At 47.2% G+C, this 25,459-nt stretch overlaps 2 protein-coding genes across 2 annotated transcripts; both read right to left on the bottom strand.

Moving 5' to 3' along the window:
• Nucleotides 1-566: 566 nt before the first annotated feature.
• Nucleotides 567-17,181, bottom strand: LOC104157295 (keratin, type II cytoskeletal cochleal-like). The gene is given in 17 exon segments (XM_009694580.1): nucleotides 567-666; nucleotides 4,815-5,035; nucleotides 5,706-5,870; nucleotides 6,503-6,563; nucleotides 7,000-7,121; nucleotides 8,758-8,858; nucleotides 9,772-9,806; nucleotides 10,082-10,306; nucleotides 10,441-10,535; nucleotides 10,909-11,082; nucleotides 11,274-11,369; nucleotides 12,036-12,101; nucleotides 14,763-14,907; nucleotides 14,909-14,964; nucleotides 15,365-15,475; nucleotides 15,478-15,810; nucleotides 17,170-17,181. Coding segments are annotated over 17 exon segments (2,118 nt in total).
• A 756-nt stretch (nucleotides 17,182-17,937) lies between these two features.
• LOC104157294 (keratin, type II cytoskeletal 5-like) lies at nucleotides 17,938-21,694 on the bottom strand. Its single transcript, XM_009694579.1, has 9 exons — nucleotides 21,209-21,694; nucleotides 20,589-20,803; nucleotides 20,219-20,279; nucleotides 20,003-20,098; nucleotides 19,564-19,728; nucleotides 19,178-19,294; nucleotides 18,574-18,794; nucleotides 18,255-18,289; nucleotides 17,938-18,149 (listed from the first exon to the last, which is right to left on the bottom strand). Exons 1-9 carry the CDS (start codon nucleotides 21,692-21,694, stop codon nucleotides 17,938-17,940), a joined length of 1,608 nt encoding a protein of 535 aa, XP_009692881.1.
• Between the last annotated feature and the right edge of the window lie 3,765 nt (nucleotides 21,695-25,459).

The raw sequence follows: 25,459 nt of genomic DNA, 5'->3' as shown, positions 1-25,459 counted from the left end.
GGCATGCAGCACTGACCTGGGAAGGGGAAACTTGCGGTCTGTGTGGCTGCAGCTTTTCCCTGTTAGCAGAACCACATACGCTGCACAGTGATGATGGGGAAAAGGGGATCTGCACGCTCCAGGAAATGCCATGGAAGATCTTTGTGAGTCCGTGGAGACGGATACCCTTTGTGCTTTCTGCTTGTTCTTTGGATCCGGTCTTGGCTGTCTGGGGTCGTAAGTGGAGCTGGTCGAAATTTAACCTCTCTGCTTCAGAGGTTATGATATTATGAAGGGCTGATATTATGAAGGCAAAGTGCCCTGAATTAGTGTAAAAGCAGGCATATTCAGAGTGTCTTGCTGGATTCAGGAGAAGTAATTCAGCTTCAGAAGCAGCTTTGCAATGGGGAGGATTTTTGCGGTTCTTGAGAAGGGAGACAGACGTGACCCAGAGAAACCCAGCACCTACCCACCCACTCCAGAGCCCTCCACCACGGAGCACTACCGCTGCCAGGCTGAGCAGCGTGTGAGCCGCCCTCGGTGCCGACGCCCGCTCTTCGGCAGGCAGAGCCATCACCCAGCTCTCATCACTTGGGCTGAGTCTCCTGGGTGCCAGACTTTGCCTCCCACCGCTTGTCTGAACAGCAGCTGAGCTTCCCGTGCTTGCTGGTGGGCAGGATGTCGCTGCTGGAGAGGGTAGAGGCAAAAAAAGAACAATGATAGGAGCACGCAGGCCTCAGAGGTAGAAAAAGCCATCAAATGACCCACAAAGCAGTATTTTTTGGCCTCCTTGTTTTGCAGCAGTGACTAAGAAGAGTAACAAGCATCTGAAATGTGCATGAAATCATACACAGACAAAGGATGTTCATGCTGGTGCGGGGCCAGGAACGTGCCTGGTCTGGACGTTGGAGTGACCTGGCAAGCTGCTATGGTTCATGGAGGAGCTGTGAATTTGGGCTGAAAGAATTTAGAGTAAAGCTAGAGGTCGTTGAGCTTTGGAACTGTGAGCTGAAGGAAAGATGGAGCCCAGCAGAAAGCAAAAGACAATTGCAGAGGGCAATTCCTCCTCGAATGGGCAAGTCCTTTGACCCATCTGGTGCCATCTCAGGGACACTGTTCTGCTCATGCTTTGGGGCAGGGTATGGCCAAGTCATCCCAGCCCCATTTTCCCTTCTGTTATGATTTAGGCAGGTAATACTACACAGTCAGGAGTGCCTCCATCTTTCTGTACTCAGCTGTGTAGTTTCAGCCTTCCACAGTACAGTTCCATAACTGTAGGTGTTGCCTTCATCTCTGAAACATCTCAAAGCCCTTAGTTATTACCATGTCAGTTAAACATCTTAGTATCTCTGCCTTGGTGAGAGCATGTTAATGGCTGGGGAGGTCGCTCCATGCACGTCCTTTACGCATGGGCATTAAGGATGCCCAGTTGATTTCATTTGAGTGGGCAGTAGTATTTCCTCTTTCCAAGGCAACTCTACATGGAAATCTTGCTGCTTCCGGAGCTCTTAAAAGCAGTGAAACTGCTTTTTGTCCTTCTTACATTGTTGCTGCTTTCCATGCAGGTGTAAAAGCCCAGCTATCCCTGCCAAGGCTTGGAGTATCTCAGCTTCTGCCTCTTGCTCTCTGCAGGGTAAAATGCACAATAATTATATTTTATGATAACTTACTTAAGTATGCTTTGTAAGTTTTTATCTAATGCTTTAAGCAATACTACTCTGTTTCTGCCATCTCTGCTTGCTCTTGATCTCTGTTTTTCTCCCCTGCTAGTAAGCTGTCTTAATTTTCTCCAGTCAAGAGCCCCAGCTGGATGCTGCGTTCCTGCTGGACCATCCCTGGTGTTTCCTTCTGGGCTGCATGGCAGGATGTGGTCGCTTTGCTCCATCCACCTACCCCTGCGGTCTTGCTGTACCGCCAGCTGCGAACGCTGGGATGCAAGGTTGGACATGTGTTATTGTAATAACAGGACTGAGGTCATTGGCAACGCGGTTCTGTCCACAGATGTCAGAGGGTTTTACAAAAGAGGTAAGTTCTGATCTTCTCTATAGGGAAACTGAGGCAGAGGAAGGCTGAGGACTTGGATACAACCAGGCCTGGGAAGAAGGCTGCAGGTGGTGGGGAGCTTTCTTCGGTTCCCCAGTGTTTAAACTGCATTTGCTTCAGTTTCCATCAGTTTTTCAGTAACTACTAAGGCCAAACCCCTGCTCTGAGATTGATTAAGATTTTAACCTTGTGTTTAAAAGGAATTAAATAGTGTGAAACCAGCATGGGCTGGGCTGAATCCCCAGCTCCACTGGGCAGGGAGGAGTAAGGTTGAGAGGAGACAACTCTTATCCTGGGAAGGCTTCCACCTGAGAAGCCTAATTAGCTTGATGGAAGGTCTAATTGGCTTGATGAGGTTATAAAGAGCAACACCCCATAGAGTGGAGATGAAAGGAGATCCTCCAGCTTCTGGCTGGGGATGGTGGGACCATGTGCTCTTGCACTGGAGCAGCTGCAGCCTGGGAAGAGGTGTGTAGCCTGGGCTGGGAGTTGGGTGTGCTTTGCTTGGGGAGGTTTGCTGCAGTGAGCTGAGCTGAACCTGGTCTGGCAGCAGGATGAGAGGAAGGACAAGGGGCTGTAAAACCATCCAGCAGCTCCTGGTATCTGGCTCCGAGGAGTTCCCAGGTGACTTGAGGCAATTAGTGATGGTTTTTAAGGGAATTTAGTAATAAGAAGTTTCAGTTAGCTCTATGCAAATTGCTAGAGCATCTTTGCTTAGTCAGTCCCCTCTAAATGTTTTTGTTTGTTTTTCCTGGGGGTGGGGGGGAATCATTTGGGGCTCCACCCTGTCCTAATGAAGGCATCTAACCTGGGATGGTGTTTCTCCTGCCTTGCCGACAGCCAGCTGTGTCATGAATACTCAGCATTGGGTGGAATGGATCCTGCTCCTTGTGTGCAGGTGTGAGGAAGAAGAGAGCTGTGCCTTCAACTCAGTGATGCTCTGGAGAGAGGTTATAACCCCTCTCCTTGCATAGCTGCTCATGAGCATGGAGAATAGATATGTTGGGGATTTTGGGAGACCATTGAAGTGCGGTGTCTGGGTTAGGAAGGAAGAGCTCCTGGGTGGGGGGCTTGGCCTGTGCCTGTTTTAGGCCCCTGTAAGCTTTGGTATTTGAGATCCTGAAACAGAGATGAGAATTAACCCCCTTTTCCCCAAATGAAGGTGTCAAATGAAGGTAACTGAGTTGCTGTGTCAATTTATCAGAGATACAAGACTAAAACTAGAATAAAAATCACTGACAAAATACATGGTCTTTAAAAATAAATCATGACTTCCCCTTTTCCTTCAAAAAGGGTTAATGTATTTAACTAGCAGTTCAGTATGCTAGGTACTGGACAACTGGGAAGGCAATTGATGCTGATCCCATATGTTTAAGGTTGGGTTTGAATCCCTTGAACAAGATCACAGAGGAGCTTTGTGTCTTGGGGCCAGACATGTCAATGGATCAGCCCCTTTCATACCTAACAGTGGATGACATTTGATGGCATTTATGGCAACAGATGAGCCAGCCCATTAAAAACCCAGAAGAAAAAGGGAGGTTGAGGATTAGTATCAGTTTCAAAACAGGTAATGCAAATACATAAGCAAACTGCCTTCAAATGGCAACAGCCCTTGAAGTCTATCCTTTGGGGTAAATAATCAGTGAATTTGATGGAATATGTAGGGGAACTGCAAGCTAGGCAATTTTAGGTGAGTTCTGCTCATGCCAGGGGTGTATGTGTAATCTAAAAGGCTGACTGATAAAACTGGGTTGATCCAGGGTGGGAGCTGCTGAGACAACTGGGTCAGATAAAGCTCTAATGAAAATGCTCTTAGGTAGAAGGTGCCCTCTCTCCCACTTCCTTTTAATCCTTGAATCTGTAGGAGTGGAAAGACCAGGGAGCTACACCAAAGGCATCTTCTTTTAACTGCATAATGGGAGTGATGAGGGGAATTTTAGCCCTTCTTGCTCCTGGATTCCCTAGCAGGAATAGCAAAACTCTTGAGCATAGAGAAGACCTCTTTGCCTTTTGTATCCCCATGCCATGGAAAATGGGCATGCAGTTTAGGGGAGCTGGGTGCACACCAGCTCTGGTTTGGCTGTTGCTGTGTGTTGGCAGAAAGATATGCGTGTCGCTCTGTTTTCAGCTTTGCCATTTCTCTACAGCTTTTCACATGTTGCACCTGGCTGACTTGGTCATGGACATCACCTTCATGTGGGAGCTCCTCATGCTCCTGTTGCTATCACCGTCACCACAACTCACCGCTGTGCCGCAGATGCCCGCGCTGCTGGTCCTGCACAAGTTTCTGTTGGCTGACGCATGGGCACTTGCAAAGCCATGCTCTGGGCTGTAGGTGAGACCTCCTTGTAAATGGCAAGCAGCTGCAAAAGGCAGAGCAAAGCTGCGTTTCAGCTTAGGGAATTCCCTGGAGAAAAGGCAGAAGATGCCTGAGTTTGGTAGAAGGTGAATATTCCAACTTGCAGATGTTGCTGGGGAAGCTGCCTTCTGCACAGAGCTAGTAGAGAATGGGAAGAGGTTGCACATTGTCAATCTGTCTTCAAATGCAAAACCCTTTAGCCTCAAATGTGAGCCTGACCCTCTCTCGCTGTTTGGAAGCAGTAGGTCTGGTGGTTTGGGTGGGTTTGCAGTGGTGGAGGTCTGTTAGGACTGATGGGAAGACCTGATCTGCGTCGGGACTATGAGATTGATTTGCAGCATGGCAGCTCTGAAATAGCACTGTCCAGTTGTTTTTCCTTTCAACCCATGCATCTAAAGTAGCTTATGCAGCCCTGCTAGGGTCTGTCACTCACCCGCTCTCCTCTCCCTCCAGGAGCTTCCTATAGGTGACGATCTCAATGTCCAGAACCAGCTTGATGTTCGTGAGCTCCTGGTACTCATGGAGCTGCTGGGCCAGGTCTGCCTTGGTCTGCTGCAAGGCTCTCTCCAGCTCGGAGGGTTTTTGCTTCGTACCCTTGACGGTTGTCTCCCCACGCTGCTCAACGTCAGCCATGGAGGCTTCCAGCTTGCAGCGCTGCAAGGAGCGAGACATGGTCAGTCTTAGCTGTCTCTTGCTATCTTCTAACGTAATGCGTTATCAAGAGATGGGTTTAAAGCCTGGCTGTGCATTGAGCCCAGCAGTAAGAAGGACACGCTGTCCCCTCTGGCAGGGGTTTGAGGGAGCTGGACATGCAGTTTCAGTGCTCTCTTGTGTTGTTCGCAGGGGATGGGATGCTGGAACCGCAGCTGCCTTCAGGCACTGCATGAGTTGGGCTTTAATGCAGCCCTGGTTGGAGCAGCAGAGTCCTAGCCCATGAACACCCTTTGCAAGGTGCTGCAGCACCATTTAATTTAGTGGTGGGAGCTTGCAGGAACAGAAATTCACTCTCTGCCCTGCTGAAACAACCAGACCTGGCTATGCGCACCTGATCCTTGGCGCTCCTGACTGCTCCGTTCAGCCTCTGGACTACCCATGTCAGCTCAGCTATCTTGTTTTTTGTCTCTCGCAGGCTCTCAGTGTTTCTGCCTGCAGTGACTCACAGCTCCTCAAACTAAAAAAGCCCAAAAGACCTTGTGTATCCCAAAAACACACACTTTGAGTTAAATCAGAGCAAATCAGGAGAACGGAGGGTGTTTCTGTGGGTTTGAAGTTGGTCAGAAGAGAGAAACGGCACCCACGCCCTCCCTCTGCCACGTTTTCTCACCTTGCTTTCATACCAAGCCTGTGCTTCTGCCCAGCTCCTGTGGGCGATTTCCTCATACTGAGCCTTGACATCCTCAATGATGCCATCCAAGTTGAGACCTCGGCTGTTGCCCACCTGCATGACCACCAAACTATCTGAGATCTGGGCCCGCAGCTGGTGGATTTCCTGGTGGCGACATGGGGTTGAGCTGGTCAGAGAGATACTGGTCCTGCTGTGCTCCCAGTCCAGCCCCAAACTGGTGTGTCACCCACGCTGTGCAACTTGGTCCCCCTTTGCCGTGACCATGCAGAGATGAATTGCCGATTCTCACCATTTGCTGCAAGGGATGACTGCTGCCCTGTGTTACCTCTTCTTCCTCTGTCTTTTGGGATAAGCAGCCTCAAAATCCAGCTGGGAAATGCAAACGATGGCTGGAGCAGTAGAGAGGCTTCTTACCTCTTTGTAGAACATTCTCAAGAATTCAGCCTCTCCTTTCAGGCTTTCCACCTTGGCTTCCAGCCCTGCTTTGTTTAAGAAAAAAACAATCTGCGTCCTGAAGATGCGTTGGGGATAGAAGGAGGAAGTTTGTGAGCGAGAGCAGACTCAGGGCTGCCCTTGGGGTGAGGGACTTCCAGTGCTGGTACCATGACCGTGCGGCAGCTCCCAATTACACAGTTGCTGCTGATTTGAGTTTGAGCAAACCCAAGTACCAGCTCCTGCTTGTACTTGTTTTGTGTGCTGCTTTTGGGAAATAAATCACCGCGTGCACCCCAAAGACCTGAACTGGGAGAGGATGATTCAAACAGCCTCTTGCTCACCTTCTTCAGGGCAATAAACTCGCTCTCGGTGTGCGTCCGCTGGCTGCGTTCGTCCTTGTACCTGCATGGGAAAATGGGAGATTTTGTTTGAGTTCAGCTCAATTATGTCTTTCTTTGAGTTTCTGCAGGCCTTCTTTCAAGAAGCGAAACTTGTATTTTTTTTAGTGTTTGTTTTTTTTCCCCTTCTCCCCAAACAGTGTTTTGGGATGCTTTGGTCTTGTTTTGTAGCCCATGGAAAGCAAATGTGTGTTCAGAGAGGTTTCTGCATCTTTACAAATTTACAGCAGAAGTGTTTTCATTTGATCTCTGCAACAGCAAATAGCTGCTGAACATTTCTAAATGTTAATTCCTTGAAATAGGAAGGAGAGAAAGAGAACCTGGAAGAGGGACATCTTCTGTTTCCTCCATCTCTGTGTAAACTGGGACCTTGTTTTATGTCCTGAGATCTTGGTAGATCTCTCCATCTACCTACTAGTTCTCTGGGAACCATTTACTACCACGAAAAGTTACCAATATAAGCCTCTAACATGGGCATGATGGTGTTCTTGCAGTGGTTTTGACCGTGCAGAAAGCTCTGCTTGGTCTCCAGCACCTTGTTCTGCTCTTCCAGGAATCGAACCTGAATGGCAGAAAGCAAAATAGGAAATGAGATGAGGATTAAGAGCTCGTGAGAGCTGGTGTTCGTCCGTGCAACACCAGTGAAATGTGTTCCCCCTCTTGGTACACATGAATGCAGCATTTCCTAATCCGGTGTCCTTTCAGGAGTTCAGAGAGCTCAGCATCTTTCATGATTGGGCCCTGAATGCTGGAGAACAGCTGCTACACATGATAGTTGGCATCTTCTGTGAAATGGAAGAAGTCCACGTTGGCTTCCTTTCTCGCTTTCTCTCTCTTGGATTTTTAATTACAGCCCTGAGCAGAGCTCAGTACTGCCAGCTTGTCTGAGCCAGCCTGGCTTCGATCTGCTGACCCAACACAAACCTCAGCTCGGGAGCATCTCGCTGCCCTGGCATCCCGTCCCTGTTTAGCACTTGGCCTGATAGCTCTGTTGGCCGCTCCGGAGAGGGGATGGAGATAAATCGCTCCTTGTTTTCCCTGCGCAAGCTGCGGATCTGGAACAAGCCTTTCCAGAAATTTAGCCCTGATGCATGGGATCCATCTTTCCTGGCTGTAAAACACCTTTTGGTGTGCTCCTGCAATGCAGACATCTTCAGCCAACCGCCTAGAGTGCTTTCAGTTCCACGGAGGGAGAGAGGCGTTACTGGGGAACAAATAGTTTGACCCAAAATTGTTTCTGTCCTTTGACAGGCTCAGATCTAGGTGTCTATGGCCAGGTGAAACCAGCCCCACCTTCTGGTCTTACTCTGATGCCTGTGCAACTTGGAAAACCTCCCAAAGTGCTTGGGTGTTGCTGCTCTGTGACCCCTGTCTCCAGTATGCTTGGTGTTCCCCCTCCTCTCCGGGACTGAGATGGGGAGGAGGAGGAGGAGGAGATGGGAAGGCTCGGAGTGACAGCAAGTACCTATGGCAAATCTTCTAAACCTTATTCTAAAATTACACTTTGAGGTTAATTTTGTAATGGCACAGAATACCCACATTGCTCACGGTAAGTTTGATTGCAGTTTATTAAAGAAATTGCATAAAACTCGTACAGTTTGATGGGAGCAGAAGATGAGAGCAAATAAGCTAGTCACATTTTGGCACATAATTCTCCAGCTCTCTTCTTTGTCTCCCTCCCCCTTCTATAAAAAGAGAAGAGTGGAAAAAAAAAAAAAAAGGTGAAGAACAAAGGTATTAAACCAGAGATGTTTTTCCAGGTTATGTAAAATTTACGTCACCAAAGCCTGCTGTTCCTCCTTTTTGTTTTTCCTGTGTTTTTAACCCCTCTCTGTACTTTAAGCTCACTCTGGCTGCTGGAAAGGAGAATGGTTTGCTGCCGAGACAAGGGCTAGCACCCTGTAGGTTACGTGGTCTTTTGGCTTAAGTTATACGTACTGGGTAAGTGAGGAATTAGACATTGCAGAGGGCCAACCCCTTTCAGCTATGAAAAATGAAGGCTGCGTTTTGGATGTAGGTAGAGCTAGAGAGCCCTGGAGTGAAACGACAGCAATTCAAGAGGAATTGGGAAACAGCAACTGCCTCTGTATTGAAAGACGCTTCGGTTTCCATTCCTCAAGCCTTTGGGGAGAGCAAGCCCAGCAGTGGGGAGCAGGGTTGGCTAAAGGGGAGCACAAGAGACTGTGGTCTCAACACACCTCCTGGTTTCTATCGTAAGCGGGTGAAGGGACACATTCTGCTTTCATGTATACTGGTGTAAACTGAAGTCCTGCATCCACTCTGGATTTGTACCAGGGCACTGGAGCAGAAGGGAGCCCTGGGAAGCTGCAAGCTGAGCTCTAACGATGGCATCCATTCATGGGAAGGCTGATTACTCATTGACAAGCAGCACTGGGCTTCTGGTCAGCTGGGTGAGGCTTTATGCAGAGGAATTAATTGGACTTGGAGAGGCATCTCTCCCAAGCCCATAAGTAGCTCTGGGAATAGGTTTTCCCCTAATGGGAAGGTGATAAGTGTGGCTCTTTGGATGGTGTTAACGGGCTTTGTGCTGGCAGCAGGAGGTGGTGCTCAACCTCTTTTCTCCTGGTGAGCTGGGTGCTGCCACGACTTAGCTCTTCTTGGTGATGCTTTTTGATACAAGCCTTCATGCTTGAGCTGCTTCCCACGCCAGAGCTGAATCCTCCAGCCAGGCAGCTCCTGCTGCTGGAGCTGGCACCGCTTCCCCCCATGCTGACCCCAGCCCCAGCGTGTTCCCACCTCTGTAGCTGCTCCCAGATGAAAACATGGCTGTGATGGGAAACCATGGGCAGAGGGTTAGTTTGTTTGGAATAGTACAAAGGAATTTCAGCCTTTAGTTTCACACGTTCCTGGTTTTTCTTGGACAGTCTGCCACTGCCTGTACTTCGCACGTCTTACTCTCTGGCTTTTCTTCCTGTCCTGTGGCAGAGCTGGCCTTAGACATCCGAGTCTCCTAGGGACAATCTCAATGTATAAAATCTTTCAAGTTCAGAGCTGGTCAGAGAGAAGATGTTATCGAGCTCTTTGGCCTCCCGAGTCCCGCAGAGTGCTGCAAAACCTAAGTATACTCCTTTTTTGTGCTGGTAACTACTAGCTGCATAACACATTTTTATTGTCTTATCCTCAGTTCCAGGTACATTTAAGGAATAACTCAATGAATACTCAATCTATTGCTTACGAGCCAGATTACTTACAAATATTCATTTCACCAACAGCTTCTCCAGCCAGCCTGGAAGAAAGAGAGGACAGAGAAGTAAGGACTTGTTATTTAAGACCGTTTCAAGGCACAGTTTGGCACCAGGTACGTTGGATAACAGAACGGTCTGGGGTGCTAAGGTTTGATGATAAGCATCCAATAGGAACTGAAATAACACTTGTAACTGTGTAGGATGGGGGGATTGTTTTCTCTGCAAGTTCTTGTGGCCTTTCTCTCTCTTATTGCAGGGCAAATGTGAAAACATCCGTGGGTTTGGACATTATTTGGTTTGCAGGGGGAGCATCCACCTGCTCTCCTCTCCCTCCAACAGCTTCCTGTAAGTTGCAGTCTCGATGTCCAGGGCCAACCTGATGTTCATGGGCTCCTGGTACTCATGGAGCTGCTGGGCCAGGTCTGCCTTGGCTTTTTGCAGAGCATCTTCCAGCTCATCCAGTTTTGCCATGGCATTCTTGACTGCCATCTCCTCATGCTGCTCAGCGTCTGCAATGGCTGTCTGCAAACTGGTGCACTGCAAGAAGTGGAAATAGGTCTGGTGACTGCTCAGTGGGTTTGGACCCTGATTTTCAGGCATCCTTGCAAGGGTACAGCAAGGTAGTGAAGACAGAGGTGCATCCATGTTTGGATAGGATCTGCATGCCATTCCGGTTTCTTTACACTATCAATTTCCAAGTGGAGCTGCTGGATCATGTGGTTCATCTCTGAGATCTCCATCTTGGTGTAGTGGAGCTGTAGCTCCTCACACTGGGACGGGCAGGGAGATGAGACACCAGGGCACAGTCAGATCTAGGCAGGAGCTTGAACTCATTGGTGGAGATTGCCCCTGCTCTGATCTTCCCTTGACCAGGTGTTCTGTCTCTTCTGTACTCAAACCAAGCTCTTCCTCATGAGCTTTAGCATATTTCCTTCCTCCCTCTATCTCCTTATACTCCTCTGTCTCTCATTAAAATGGCATTTTCACATGTCCAAGAAACTAAATGAAATTCTATCTAAATCACCTTGATTTTACACCCTACTCCCCTGTCCTCAATACTTGCGCTCTCCAGTATAAACCAGCCTTTGGGAAATGCTAAACAAGAATTTTCGTAGCTCACCTGGTTAATTTTCACATCCTCACCTTGCTCTGGTACTAGGACTCGGCCTCTGCCCAGCTGCGGTTAGCGATGTCCTCGTACTGCGCTTTGACCTCTGCAATGATGCTGTTCAGGTCCAGGTTTCGGTGATTTCGGTGGTTGTCCATGGATAGGACCATGGAGGTGTTGGAAATCTGTGACTGCATCCGAGACAGCTCCTGTAAGTCAAACAAATTTGTTCTCTGTCCCAAATGTTTCACTGTTGTGCTTGTCCTGGAGATGATGTATGGTAGAGGCGTAGGAATGGGGAGGAACTGCAGCTCCGAAGAGCGCTCTCAGGCTGGTTCGATCCTGTTGGTACAAGGAAAATAGGGAAATAGCAGAACTGGGGAATTTGGGAGATTCTTACTGCTTTGAAGAGGGCTCGCAGGAAGTTAATCTCATCTGTCAGTGCATCCACCTTGGTCTCCAGGTCCACCTTGTTTCCGCAGGTGGCATCTGCATCCTGGAACCCTGACAACAGAGGTAGTGAACCAAACCTTCCCTATCTGCATTCTTGTACAAAGACCACTTGTCACTTAATACAAACCAGTGGGGAAAAACCAGAACTGAAGACTTTCTTGACCTCTGTGCCTTTAAACAGAGCCAAAAGTGAACTGATTTCTCCCCTCCACCTTTTTTTGGGGGGAGGGAAGGATGATGTCCATAGATCTAAGCAATTTTTGACATGTGAGTAGCCACTGAATTTCCCTTTTTTTGCTAGTGCACAGGCAGATATTTTGGACAATGCTTGAAATAGTGGAAGTTTCTTATTGTGTCTCCTGCAGGTGGGACCAGGGGGGCTGTGGAGGGTGGGACTGGATATAGAAAGGCTGCAGAAGTGGCAGAGCATCTAGTGGAGTGACTACAAGATATGGATGACCCAGATTTGATCTGGTATCTGAGGGACGAGGACTTGCCTGAATTTTGGATGAGGGGCCTGAAACAAGAAGGAGCTATTGCCAAGGGCTGACACATGGGCACAACTGGGTGTTTCTGCTTCAAGGAGGGATGACTACACGTTTGCTAAGTGCTTTGCCCAGCTTGGCACTGCTGGATAAAAAGGGTTATTTGCATTCAAATGCGTTTTGCCTTTAAAAAGTATGTCCCTTCTTTGTTGTTGGCGCCTCACCTTCTTCAGCAAAACAAAGTCATTCTCTGCAGTCGTGCTCTTATTGATCTCCTCTTCGTACCCGTTGGGAAGGGGAGATGAGCATCCGTTTACAGCTTCCGTACTGCAACCTACCCCGTCCACCATGGGCATATGGAAATCCTTCCTCCACGCATTCATTTTAGGGTGCTCGTAGAGAGACTAAAGAGTCTGTTCCCAGGGGCATTTACCACCGATGCATAAATCTTTGGAAGAAACAACAAAAATAGCTACCTAACAATGTTATGGCCTTGCTATGTCAGTGCAAATATTATACGTAGCGTTATTACGTATAATATATGCACTGACACCCCTGGGCTAGGTGGTGGGAGGAGGCCGTTTAGAAAAGCTGCAGGCCTTCATTAAAGGCACGTTTTATCCTCCCAGAAGTTTTTGCTGTGAATGGGAGCCATGCACTCTCTCAATTTTCTCAGGCCGGGAGGGCTGGGAGAAGCCGTAGCTGAGCTCATCACCACCACACCTGGATTAGTCAGAAAAGCCGGGATCTCTGACGCCAGCTCCCGTGGTGGCTTTGGGAAGGCTGGGGATGGCCAGGGAGGAGGGAGGATGATGACCTGGGCAAGGAAAGCCAAGGTCTGGATCAGCAGCAACGCGCCGTCCCACTCTTGGGAAAGGATGAAAACTAACAATAGCCATGGACTGATGCCCAGCTCAAATGAAATGATTAAATGGGGGAGATGAAAGGCAGGAGTTCAAAGGAAGGAGTCCATGCAGCTAATAAAACGTTAGCCTTTCATGGCCCTTTCATGGGGGAAGACTTCTTCACATCAGGAATATCCAACCCTTAAAATCATTTCCATTAAACAAAGTCCTAGCCTGTATATAGATTTGTGGGTCTCTAAGCTCTTAGCCATGTAGAAGAGGAAAACTAATTTGGCGTATGTCTAATTTCTAATTGCCATATGGATTAATATTTGACTCAGAACAGCAAAGCATTAGGAAGAATATTTTGGGATCCATAAAGTTTAAAATAAACAAATTCCCAGAAAATGGGGACAGAAGCCGTTGGTAGGTGTTGTTGCCTCAATGCAAGATGATGGTCCCTGCCCAGCAATGTGTATGATGTAGGTGAGTTTTTACCCAAGGATTCCCTGATCTGGAGCCAGAAGGAATATTTGCCACTTTGTCAGATGCAGGCAGAGTGTTAAAGTCCGAACCTCTTCTACAATGTGACCTTGGGTTGTCCGAGGATTTCTTGTCTGAACTCATGGTGCACCCAACGGTCTTTTCTCAGCAGAGCAATCTCTGTTGCTGCTTTGCCACTCCAGACTGTGCTAATGTTAGATGTTGCTTGTCAAAATTTAAAATGGCTTTCACCGTGGACCTCTGACGAGAACAGAAGGAGGACACTCTCTGACCCAGTTAATCAATAGCGATATTGTGCTTGCAGCTGGGATTTGTCTCAAGTCAGCTGCCTGGAACTTGACTATTTTGGCTAAACTCTGTACTTTGGGGTTTCTTCTATAGCTGATGGAGAAAGATATTTATCTCTGGAATGTCATTTGTCCCATCCTAAAATGAATTCTGGCAATCCGGATGGCTGATTTGTAGCAGACCCTGAGGTCTTACATGGCCAAACTGACACGGGACAGATTTTTTTCTCTGTTAAATGTTTCTTTTCTGGAGGCACAGAGAACCATAAAAAAGAAGTCTCAAAGTAGACTATGAATGGTGATTTCTCTCCCCTAAGGCAGTCGTTTCTGTTCCGATGCTACTTTTGGGCTAGAGGCATTGTTGGTAAAGGTGGCAGAAAGTGTCAAACACATGATCTCCGAAGAAAGGGAGAGCAGCGGGTTTTTGGCAGAACGCGCATGTTCTTGTTTTGAACTGCAGGCTGCACCTACCTCTCATCTCTCGTTTTTCTGGTTCCAGATTGACAATTTAAGCTCCTTACTTATTCACATCCATTAAGCAGTGTATCCCTCATGGGCATGGTAGCAGACGTTAACGCTTGACAGATGTTTTTCCGAAGTGTAAAGAGTGGATGAGAGAAGGAACACCTCCTCCTAACAGCCTAAAGAGGTAATGAGCTGACCTGAAACCCTCACCCAAGACTTCAGTGACTTTTCATGGGGTGGAAGCTAACTCCTGATGTTAGCTTCCAATTAACATTTGAAACTAACTTTCAAAGTGCTAAAACTATCCAATACATTGATATCAAGGAATGTTATAATAATAGAAATTAAACAAAAACAAAAACACTTAAGCACGCACTTAAAATTAATCTTTCTTTTTAGATAATTTTTCTCCCCTGGAAAGGACCCCAGATCAGTAAGAAATGTGAGTGTTCAGAGTGCTCAATAGTCTTGTTAAGATTCAGGTTTCATCCTGGTCTGTATTAAAATGACTACACAGGAGCTGAAACCATTTGGAAAGCTTAAGCTCTGGATAGACTAAGCTTTTGAGAAGCTGCTCCCAAACTCCTGTGGATATCTGACCGTCTGAGCTTTTCACAACCTTTAAGAAGTTCACCTGTCCCTGCAAAAAAATTGCCGATGTCTTGCCATGGGTAGAGTGCTGCTGCTGACATCTATACAGCAGCTAAAGTGAGGGGAACCGAGTCACTTTAGTACTTTCTGAGGTCTCACAGTTTTGGGGTTGCCTTGGGTCTCTTAACTCATCCAGGAAGAAGACCGAGTGAAGAAAAACTGGACAGGCTTCTTTCTGTGTGTGTGTTGCTTACCTGATCTTGAAGTCTTCGACAGCATCCAGCATAGCCTTCAGCTCTGAGCCGAGCTGCAGCACATCCCCAACTAGAATCTCGAGCTGTCTCCTCGTGTTGCTGATGTATCCATCAAGCATAGGTTCAAGGTTATTTTTCATTTTTTTGGTCTTTCAGGAGGCTCCATTTGGTCTCCAGTACTTTATTTTGTTGCTCCAGGAACCGCACCTGAAACCCACCAGAACAATTTAAATCATTTTGGATCATCAACTCAAAACCTGCCTCACTTTTCATGAGATGGGGGCTTTAATGTGAGGGGGGGGTGTTTTTCTTTTATGTAATTTAAATTGGGCTATAGATAGGCATGTAATCAAAAGATCATTCGTAGGAAAATTTGGAAACCAGGAGCAATATTCAACTACAAAGAAACCTGGAAAAATAATTTGCACCGTGTCCAGACTGTCCATAGAGCTCTGACAAAATGAGCTGTATGGACAGTCTGGATATGGAGGTAACAAACTGTGCATTAAGGATTTAGAAGTACATTTATAACATTGAGAGCAATCTTGATCCTACTGTACAGGCAATGATGAACATGCCAGGCTGGATGAAGTGGAATGTGTCTTACCTTGTCGATGAAGGAGACAAATTTGTTGAGGGATTTTATCTGATCCTTCTCCTCCTGCCGCACTCTCTGCATATTGGGGTCAATCTCCAAGTTAAGAGGTACCAAGAGGTGTGTTGGTTGACCATGACCTCTTGAATACCTCCAGGACCGCATCCTCCTCCAAACCAAAACCCAGCTCCACCAACTCTGTATGCCAACCCACCTTGACCTGACCCATAGCTGTATCCTGATCTAGCAGGACAATACCCTCCGCTCATGGAAATCCTCTTGCTTGCTCCTAGATTGTGAAGGCTCCTGCTGCCAAAACCACAGCTGATCTGTCCCGTGCCTCCACCACTGTTGCAGGACATGGACATGGAGCTGAAGCTGCTTTGGTTAACAGTCATAGCAGCAGAAGCAATACTGAAACTCTTAGTGAGCCCTCCTGACCTAATGCCAACTGACTTCTGTGCAATTGTTCGCCAGTGGCAAGAGCAGAGGACAATGAGGTGAGATGGCAAATGAGTAGAAATCTTTGGGAATTTGGATCAGGAGTCCCCTCTACCTTTTATCCTTCTGGAGAGCTGGGCTTGTCCGCAGAGGACTGCAGCTCAGTTCACTGAACTCATGGGTTTGGTATGTTGGCACGTGGCCACCTTTCCCAGCCCGTTAATCACCAGACTTGCTAATGCAGTGGGCTGGCAACCTTCAGGCTCATAAAACTAACCAAATTTTCTAACCTGTATTTTTCAGACTGGGGATTACTGGTGGGGAAAAAAAAAAGAAAAATTTACATCCAGAAGTTCCCTTTGGGCTTGCTTTTAACTTGGATAATGGTGTCAGCGCCCAGTTAGTTTAAAGCTGATGGGACTGAAGTTGCCACAAGAGGGAATCTAGAGATGTTGAAAATACCAGTTGGACATGCTTTGCTAAAGAAAAAACTGACTTTGTTCCCTGACTGCCAGGGGTCTTGGAGTCAGAACAACCTGTCCTCATCTAGGCAAGGAGTTAGATGTCTTGGTCTACACTTCTCATCTTCACAGGCAACGCTTCATCTGCACAGAGATACTTCTAGTAAAGATGATAATTTGGGAGCCTTTCTATTGGCTACAAAGGGAGCCTAGATGCTTTACTTAGCCAAAGTGCTGAATGATGAGACAGCTAAAACTACTTGGTCCTCCAGAGAGAAAACAGCCCAACTTGTAAAAGTCCAGGTCATCAGATGGTGGACAGGGGTAAAGATGATAATTTGGGAGCCTTTCTATTGGCTACAAAGGGAGCCTAGATGCTTTACTTAGCCAAAGTGCTGAATGATGAGACTTGGTCCTCCAGAGAGAAAACAGCCCGACTTGTAAAAGTCCAGGTCATCAGATGGTTGTTTGATGCTGGACAGGGTTTAAATAACAAACCAAATACCAGTTCTGCTGGTGTCAATGGAAATATGGTCCAGAGATGCCAGAGAAAGATGGGCAGGTGTAGCAGAGGACGAGCCGTTTCCTTTCCGGTAGTGTGTTATTGTGCTTAGATCTGGAGGGTTAATGAAAAACTGGGGGTTATTATATCGCCTTCTCTTGAGGCTAGGAGTCAGCATGCACTTACGTGCGTCACGTTTACTTCTAGTGGTGTTGTCACTTGGCAGGGCTGTGTCAGAGACTGAGCCAGCACAATCTGCTGTGGTAATCTCAGCACATTTTTTCCTTTTTTTCCTTCTTAATATGAGCTTTGGTGCTTTTGTAGTTTGTTTCTTGTTACTGCTGTTCAGGAGATCAGAGGAGGGGCACTAAACCTTCCTTACCCTCAGGGTCTTTAACTATCTCACAGCCTACGTCCGGGGACATTATTCTTCCCAAAGAGGATGAGTTTGGGGGTTTAATGGGTCTTTTCCATTTCTAATTATGGTAATGGCAGTGATGGCATTTTATTAGCCCCTGCAGCTAGTGCATGTACGGAACAGCGTGAGCTGAAGTACTTGCTTTCCTGGGAAACGCTAGATTTATATCCCTACATGACTCATCACATAAAACCTTGAAAGATTACAGGGGTTTGGGTGCAATCAAGGTGGCATGAAAATGCTGAGGTGCCGTAATGTAGAAATTAAGGTAGAGGGTGTTTTCTGTAGTGCCTGCTAGGAAGACTAGATATTTTCTATCCTGTGGAAGATACTGATGCTAAAAAAACTTTGCTGACACAAATGGGAATGGAACATCCAGCTGTTCTGTTCCTGTTGGATATGAGAGGTGTTCGTGGAGTTGCGATGAGTGCAGAGGAAGGGAAGGTCTCAACTCGCGTGTATGGCTTCTGTTTACCTTCAGCTCTACTCCGCTATGTCAACCACTCTTTTCCCTAAGGTCCTATAAAATAGTTGGAATTAAAAGGAGGATGCAACAGAATGAATTCTACGTGCCTTTTATTAGACAAACACTGGGAAATGAGGATTTCAGAGAGTCAAAGAACAAACAGGAGCATGGCATGGTTTATATAAATAAGAACAGGTGGCTTTGACTTCCAAATCTTCTGCAAGTAACAGGGTAAGGATTGCACACAGTATGAGAGGAAACTTGGCACACACTCGCTAACAGTGCTGATGTCTGACTTTAATAGTATCTCTTGGTTGAAGAGGTGGTGGAGACGTACTTCGTGCTAGAACTGCTTCCACCCACCACGCATGACCCGGTTGTGCCTTGTCCGCTTCCGGAGCTGAAGCCCATTCCTCCAACACAGACCCCACCTCCAACACCACTGCTGCCTCCGAAGCTGGGACAGTTTCCACTTCCATATCCTGTTCCTACAGCGGTTCTGGTCACAGCTGCAAGAGGAAAACACCCTCTTTAGAGGCATCCACAAACAGCGGGCTCTGAGTGGCAGGGAGATAAATGTAAATGTGGCCAAACTATCTTTAAAAGTTACTTACAGATATTCACTGCTCCAGCACCTTCTCCAGAGAGCCTGTTGGGGAGTGAAATGAGCCAGTAAGAATTTAACGGGAACCCATGAACAGGAGGTTGTTGTTTCAACTTGTTGAAAAAGCATGAGAATTTCCTTGGAATATTTTTGGTGGAAGTTGGAAACCTTGTGCGAAAGGCTGCCATCTTCCCAAACAGCCCATCTTCATGGGCAATTGCTTGCCTTTAAACATGTTTCAGGTATTCTACATGTGGGAAGCATAAATCTGACAAGGATCTGTAACTCCATTGCACCTCTGGAAGCTGGGATATAAAACTTGCACCCACCTGCACTCCTCTCCCTCCAGCAGCTTCCTGTAGGTTGCGATCTCGATGTCCAGGGCCAGCTTGACATTCATGAGCTCCTGGTACTCGCGGAGCTGCCGGGCCAGGTCTGTCTTGGCCTTCTGCAGAGCTGCCTCCAGCTCAGCCAGTTTTGCCCTGGCATCCTTGAGGGCCAGCTCCCCGCGCTGCTCAGCATCTGCAATGGCTGTCTGCAAACTGGCACACTGTGGAGGAAAAGTAGTGGTTGCATTGCTTATGTAGAGCATAGACCAATTCTTTGTACCCTGAGGTCACGATGCCTGGTCTAGATGCAGAAGACTTTGGGTTAACATCTGCAGGTGTGATCTTAATCATCATTGGATTAATCCATGTTCTGAGCCAGGTCACAGCCTTTAGTCTAACTCCACACCTCTTAACATCTCCTTAGGTTTACTAATATTGCATTAAGTTACTCTTAGTGATGTTAATGCACTGAGATAAATGCTGTCATATTCATTCCTGATTCAGCAGAACTCACTGAGATGCATTTGTTTCTATTCCCTGGAGTTGACTGGACAACCAAGAGGTGAGACCACAGCAAGAGTTACGCATTTACACCGCCCTTTACCTGTTTCTTCACGCTGTCGACTTCACACCGCAGCCTCTGGACATGGCGGTTGAGCTCATTTTTTTTTTCACGTCGTCGTTCTCTGCCCTCGCCTGCCGTAGCCGGCAGCTCTTCGTACTGTCACAGAGAGAGGAACAACCAGTCAAGGTAAAATATATTAGTTTGAGCCAAGCAGAATGTGGGTATGTGGGTGTTTGCACTCAGAATTATGCATATGTTCTCAATCCTAAATTAGCACTTCCAAACTTTATAGGATTTATTTATTTCTGATTTAATAAATCAGAAAGCATCTCGTGTTATAAAAAATCACAGTGGGACCCACCTCCCCCTGGAGATTAGGAGAGGGATGTGGTTTTCCCATTGCAAAAGCCTTCCTAGGCACTCACCCTGGACTGGTACCAAGACTCAGCCTCCGCCCGACTTCGGTTGGCAATGTCCTCGTACTGCGCTTTGACCTCTGCAATGATGCTGTCCATGTCCAGGCTGCGGTTGTTGTCCATGGTCAGGATGACAGAGGTGTCAGAGATCTGGGTCTGCATCTGAGACAGGTCCTGCAAAAGCAGCGGGTATTTCGGTGAGTCGCAGGTATGAGACATGAATGATGCTCAGAAGGAGGAAACCCCCCAAGTTAGAGAGTAGACCTGGGTGGACAAAGTGATTTTTCCAAGACAGTTTCAGGCAGGGTTAAGACAGGAGGTGAAATGGAAAAAGCATGGAATTATTTAGTGCAACAGAGTGGAAAATAATTGGTCCTGAGCCTCTGAAGTGGGAAAGGAAGGCAAGGACATTGGAAGCTGGGAGAAGAATGTGAATGCTGGTGCTTACGGCTTCATAGAGGGCTCTGAGGAAATCTATCTCCTCCATAAGGGAGTCCAGCCTGGCTTGCAGCTCTGTCTTGTTCATGTAGGCAGCGTCCACCTCCTAGAAGAGGAAACACATCACAAAAGCAAAGTGGTTTTCGGAGAAGCAAAGGAAAAGCTGGAGAATGTGTTTCTTGCTGTGCTCATGCAGGGCTGGGAGGCAGAGCGTGTGTGCACCCACCTTCTTCAGGACCACAAATTCGTTCTCGACAGCTGTGTGCTTGTTGATCTCCTCTTCGTATCTGTGGGATGGAAATGGAGGGTTGGTCTAGGCTTGTACAAATGTTATTCCATATATTCAGGACCAGCCTCTTGCGTTTTTTGTAGGTACAGTTTTGTGCCTCGGTCTCGTAGCCCTGTAATTTTCTACCTGTGACTTTCAGCCATGGGAACTGAGGCTGAATATGTCTCATATAAAACTTCACCTGGGCCTTACTCAGAAGATTATATCAGCAAAAAGGCCTTCTTTCCTTACTTGATTGCACAGATGCAACAAAGAGCTGGCACCTCTGACAGCCCACCCTGCTCAGACCACAAATGGATAGACTTACTTGTTCTTGAAGTCCTCAGCAAGGCTTTGCACCTTGTTCAGCTCCCCTGCCAAGTTCTCCTTGTCCGTCAGCAAGCTGTTCAGCTGTCTCCTGAGGTTGTTGATGTAAGTCTCGAAGAGGGGCTCAATGTTGTTACCGACTGTTTTGTTCCCCTGTTCTTGCAGAAGGGCCCACTTGGTCTCCAGGACCTTGTTTTGTTGTTCAAGGAATCGGACCTGGATAGGGAAGGGAGATGTTTCAGAAACAGTGATTTTTAGGATGATTTTCCGTAGAGAGGCAAGGTACAATCCTGTAAGGATTCGCTTGCTGAAAGGGGGACGCTCTCAGCTGATAATTTGTACAAGCAAGCGAGCATTGCGCATCTGATGTTAACATTCCTAGTCTCTTTGCAAACTCTGCTTCCTTACATCCTATGTCACCATTTTCCCCGTGTTGGCTGGTCTCATCTCAGCATTAATGCAAGGGATGAATGGTCTCAAAGCTGGAACCCCTCAGGTTTTATTCCCAGGCTGCTGGTGTTAGAAATGGCAGTACAGGAACATCAAAATTGCTGGTAAAGATATCACTTGCCCTTGTTTGTACTTCCCCACTGAAGATAATCAAGAAATCTTATGTCTCACCTTGTCGATGAAAGAGGCAAATTTATTGTTGAGGGTTTGAATCTGATCCTTCTCATCCTTACAGATACTCTGGATGTTGGGGTCAATCTCCAGGTTGAGAGGTTTCAGAAGGCTCTGGTTGACGGAGACTTCGTGGATACCCCCAGCTGGGACAGCAGGGAATCCAGGGCCACCCATGCCACCACCAAACCCAAAGGCACCACCACTGAAACCACAGGAGATCCCAGTGCCAGCACCAAAACCTGCAGGTCCATAGAAGCCACCACCTCTTCCAGCTACGGAGATCCTATTGCATCCACCAAGACTGTAGAGGCTCCTGCTTCCAAAACCTCCAGCAAATCTTCCATACCCAGCAGCAGTACTGCAGCTTCCACCTTGGGATGCAGAACGTAAGCAGAAACTGGTGCTGCTGGCATTTGGGATGAAGGCAGAAGCAGCGCTGAAGCCAATTTTGCTCTGGTTCCTCACAGCGCACTGGCGAGACATGGCAGCTGATGAGAGCAGGGTGAGAGCGGTAGAAAGAATAAAGCAGCGAGGAAGTGGATGAAGGCAGGAAGGTGAAGTTGTGCTCCCCTAGACTCAACGAGCCCTTTTATATCCTTACTACCTGGGGATGGGTCTGGCGTGGTGCTCATCTTACAGATTAACGGGGCTCGGCACACCCAGCAGCGAAGCAGACAGTGAGTTCACCGTGAGCACAAGCATCTATGAAGCACTCACAAAGTGCAGGAGTTGCATTTTTTTGTGATGGTCATGATCTAGCTGTCGAAATACCTGAGAAAACACTAAATACTGCCTGCTCAACTCTTCTTTGCAGCCACCCCTTTCCCACTCCCTCTTTTCACCTCTGCAGTAGATGGTTCCTCGTGTTGGGCAAGCGCTCTCTCATCTCTATTTCATGGATGAATCAATCCCTCTGTTGTGTAAAGGCAGAGTATTTCACAGTGCAGTGGTCCGAAGTCTGAGAAATCTGTTACTGAGGTCTGTGTTTTCCTGCTACTGTGGTTTTGAGTAAAACCCAGCAGGGCATCGGCATCTCAGGCCCCGACTTGTTGGAAATTCTGGACTTTTGTTCTCATGCCCAAACAAGAGTCATTTAAACAAGAACTGATACAGAAGGAAGAAAAAAAGTGGAGGGAAAGCCAGGGTGGTGATGAGGCATTAGTGGAAGTCTTGGACCATCAGCTGTCAAAAACCACCTGGGGAGCGCGAAGGACACGGAAAGTAATTTTATGAATGGTATTTTCAAACCTTTTCTTTATGCGAAAAGTGTCTACGTTTCATCCTGATTCAGACTGACAACAAATGATGAAATATCAGAATATGACCTGGGAGCGAGTTATCATTGTGACGACACAAAACCTGAGTTGGCGGTTTCTCAGGACTTCACCTTCACAGATTTTTGGGCTGTTTCCTGACTCATGGGGTGACCTTGTCTCTACATGGTGTGAAGCCTGTTCCCAGGCTGCCCTCCCCACGTCTATCGTCTTCCCCCTCTTACTCACAAGGAAATTCGGTGCTTGGGATCCAGGCTTATGACATTGTTCACAGACAACTCCCTTTACTCTTATTCCGCATAGCACCCAGGAAAAGTCAAATAGTGCTTTTCTTTGATAAAAGACACCTGGTGTCTTGACTCGCCCTGTGCATGCCGTGTGGTAGCACTGTATGTGTGGGCACTTATCCTAGAGCAGGCGAGAAGCTCCAAAGTCACTCCCAGTGTCTTGTCTGGATGCCCAGGGATGGAGATGCTTCTCTCGGACCCTGCTGCCCTTTGGGTTTGCCAAGGTATGTCTCTCTTGTGCATGCCCATGCCCAAGCAGAACACCTGCTCATCGGAGGAGGTAGCAGCCCACCTGCAGAGCGTTGCAGAGAAGTCGTAGCTTTCCCCAGCCATTAAAAAGACACGTGCAGGTACTGGGGTATGGAGCAGGAGTTCACAGGTGCGTCTTTCAAGTGCATGCTTGTGCTTGCCATTTCACACGTGAAGGCCAGGCAGTCAAGTGAGTTTGACCAGAAGGTCCCAGGAAGGTAATTTGCAGATGCCCGTCATCTCTTTTTGCCTTTCAGCCATGCTTTTTTTTTGTGTGTATGTGTGTTCTATTTTCCTCTCTATTCTTCTAATGTTTCCATTACACACCCTGGAAGGAAGCTAAAATAACTGTTCTGGGAGTGTTTCAGCTACTGTCTGTTACAACAAGCAGCAGTTTTTAAGAGACAAGAGCTTTTGTGACTAAGCTACCGACTGTCTGTCTTAAAGAACCCTGTAAAAACGTTATGGGTAACAATTAGCAATCAGTTCCCTCCACACATGGCAAATTCAAGCCCCTGAGTTGCAAGAACCATTCGCTTCATTATGACTAAGGTTTTAAGCTGGGCTGTGCTAGAATTAATGAGCGCTGTCCTCTCCCACTGAAATACAAGCCTCAGGTCATTGCTGCATCTGTATAACTTGTCCAGCAGGACTGGATGCAGAAGGTTACGTACGTGGTCACCACAGCCCTGCTCTGGAGCAAGGACAGCTGTATGTTGGTCGTGTATCCAGAGATGCCAACCTTTGCCAGGGTGGGTTTTTTTGTATCTTGCTTAAAAAGGGATTCCCTGCGAGAACAAACATTCTGGCCCCAGCCTTTCTCATGCTAGATGCAGGGCTTCGTAATCTCTGTGTTCTGACCCAGGTGTTGACGTAATGGATGGCATCCGTCTGACGTGCCTGTTGGCTATATTTGTTATGTCGTCCTTGGTTAGAGAGTGTGTTTGGGCAGCAGTGAGGAAGACCATTGTTTAACCTTGCCCAGGCTCTGTTAAGAGTGAGGAGATTGTTCCTTCCCAGGAAGGTGCTGCGAGTATTCAGGAGCAGGAGGGGAGAGCCGCAGCAGACCCGTAACCAAGCCTGCAAGTTTTGGGGAAGGAGATTTCCTGAGGGATACAGAGAGGAACAGGCAGAGTTCAGAGCATCCTAGAAAATTACAGGAAACTGCTGGTCGTGAAGGAAAACCCAAATACAGTCTATCATTCAGGCACTGCCAGTTCCCCTCTATTTACCCATCCCTTTGAGTATTTTCCTAAGGGTGCTTCTCTACCCATTACTTGAGCTTATTGAAGCACATAGGGTGAGGGTTGGGATTTTTTTTTTCTAATCACATTTATTTGTTCAGCTGATCTTCCAGCAATGAGATCTCTCGCTCTGTAGCTTTCAGCCAGGTGATGCTCTGCTTTTATTTCTCAATTAGTTTCTCCATATTAGTCAGAACCACATCTAAAATTGCTTCACCTTCTCTGGTTTTTCTCCACCTTCTCAAAACAAGATCTTGTCTCCAGTGTATTCTAGGGATGTGAAGAAACATTAGGTCTTGAAGACTTTCACTTTCCAACAGGGTATTTCTTTATAGCTATTGGATGAGGGACATCTAATTCAACGTAGCATGTGAATGCATATGGACGAGATCCTCCACCTGCTTATAGTCAAAGGAGAGGGAACATCAGCATCAAGACCCAAGATAAACACCTGAAACAGCATGGCTGGTTCTCTGAAGGGAAAGGGAGAGCTTTCAGCCCGCTCGGGTGGATGTTTGCCCTGCTGGCACCTATGCTTAGGTGAGAGAGCTGACAGCAAAAGGGGTTTTGAGATGGACTGATATACTTGAACAAGTCGGGTGGTTGCTCTGACTCCCCTAGTAATTAGTTCCCTATTGTTAGAAGTTTATGCAGGTACATCATACACTTGGCACTGCCCTTTTTACCCCCTGGGAGCCAGGCTGTTGGATGTTGTATTGGCTGGAAAGTGCATAGTAAATGAATCTTAGACCTTTTCCCCTGTGCCCAACTCTTGCCTTGGCGTGCCCTGTGTTTAGCTTCCAGGTGTTTTACTTGTGCGGTGGGGAGAACATTGAAATCCACGGCAAACCTCCCTTTGGTGCTACGCTGTGCCTGTGTGTTTTGGCTGCTAATGGAGCGATTCGGGGAAATGTGAATGAGGAGCAAAAACCTGAGCCTTTAACTGGGCAGGGCCCTAGGAAAAGTGCTTGTTATCTGCATTTGCATTTGCTATTCCATGTCTTTAATTAAAAAGGTCCACAAAATAGAATAAATTACATATGCATTTTTATTAGACAAACACCAGAAAGTGAAGAGAGACAAACAGTCATGGGACACATTTTATATACAAAATCCAGCCAAAAAATGCTGAGCTGTAATAAGCAAGCTGCAAATTTAAAACAGTTGGACTCGTGTTCAATAGCAGAGCCCTAC

The sequence above is a fragment of the Cariama cristata genome, unplaced genomic scaffold (assembly GCF_000690535.1).
Source record: "Cariama cristata isolate BGI_N322 unplaced genomic scaffold, ASM69053v1 scaffold7912, whole genome shotgun sequence".
In the NCBI taxonomy this organism is placed as follows: Eukaryota; Metazoa; Chordata; class Aves; order Cariamiformes; family Cariamidae; genus Cariama; species Cariama cristata.
The sequence above is the reverse complement of the archived record's forward strand: the minus strand, read 5'-3'. Positions and strand labels throughout refer to the sequence as shown.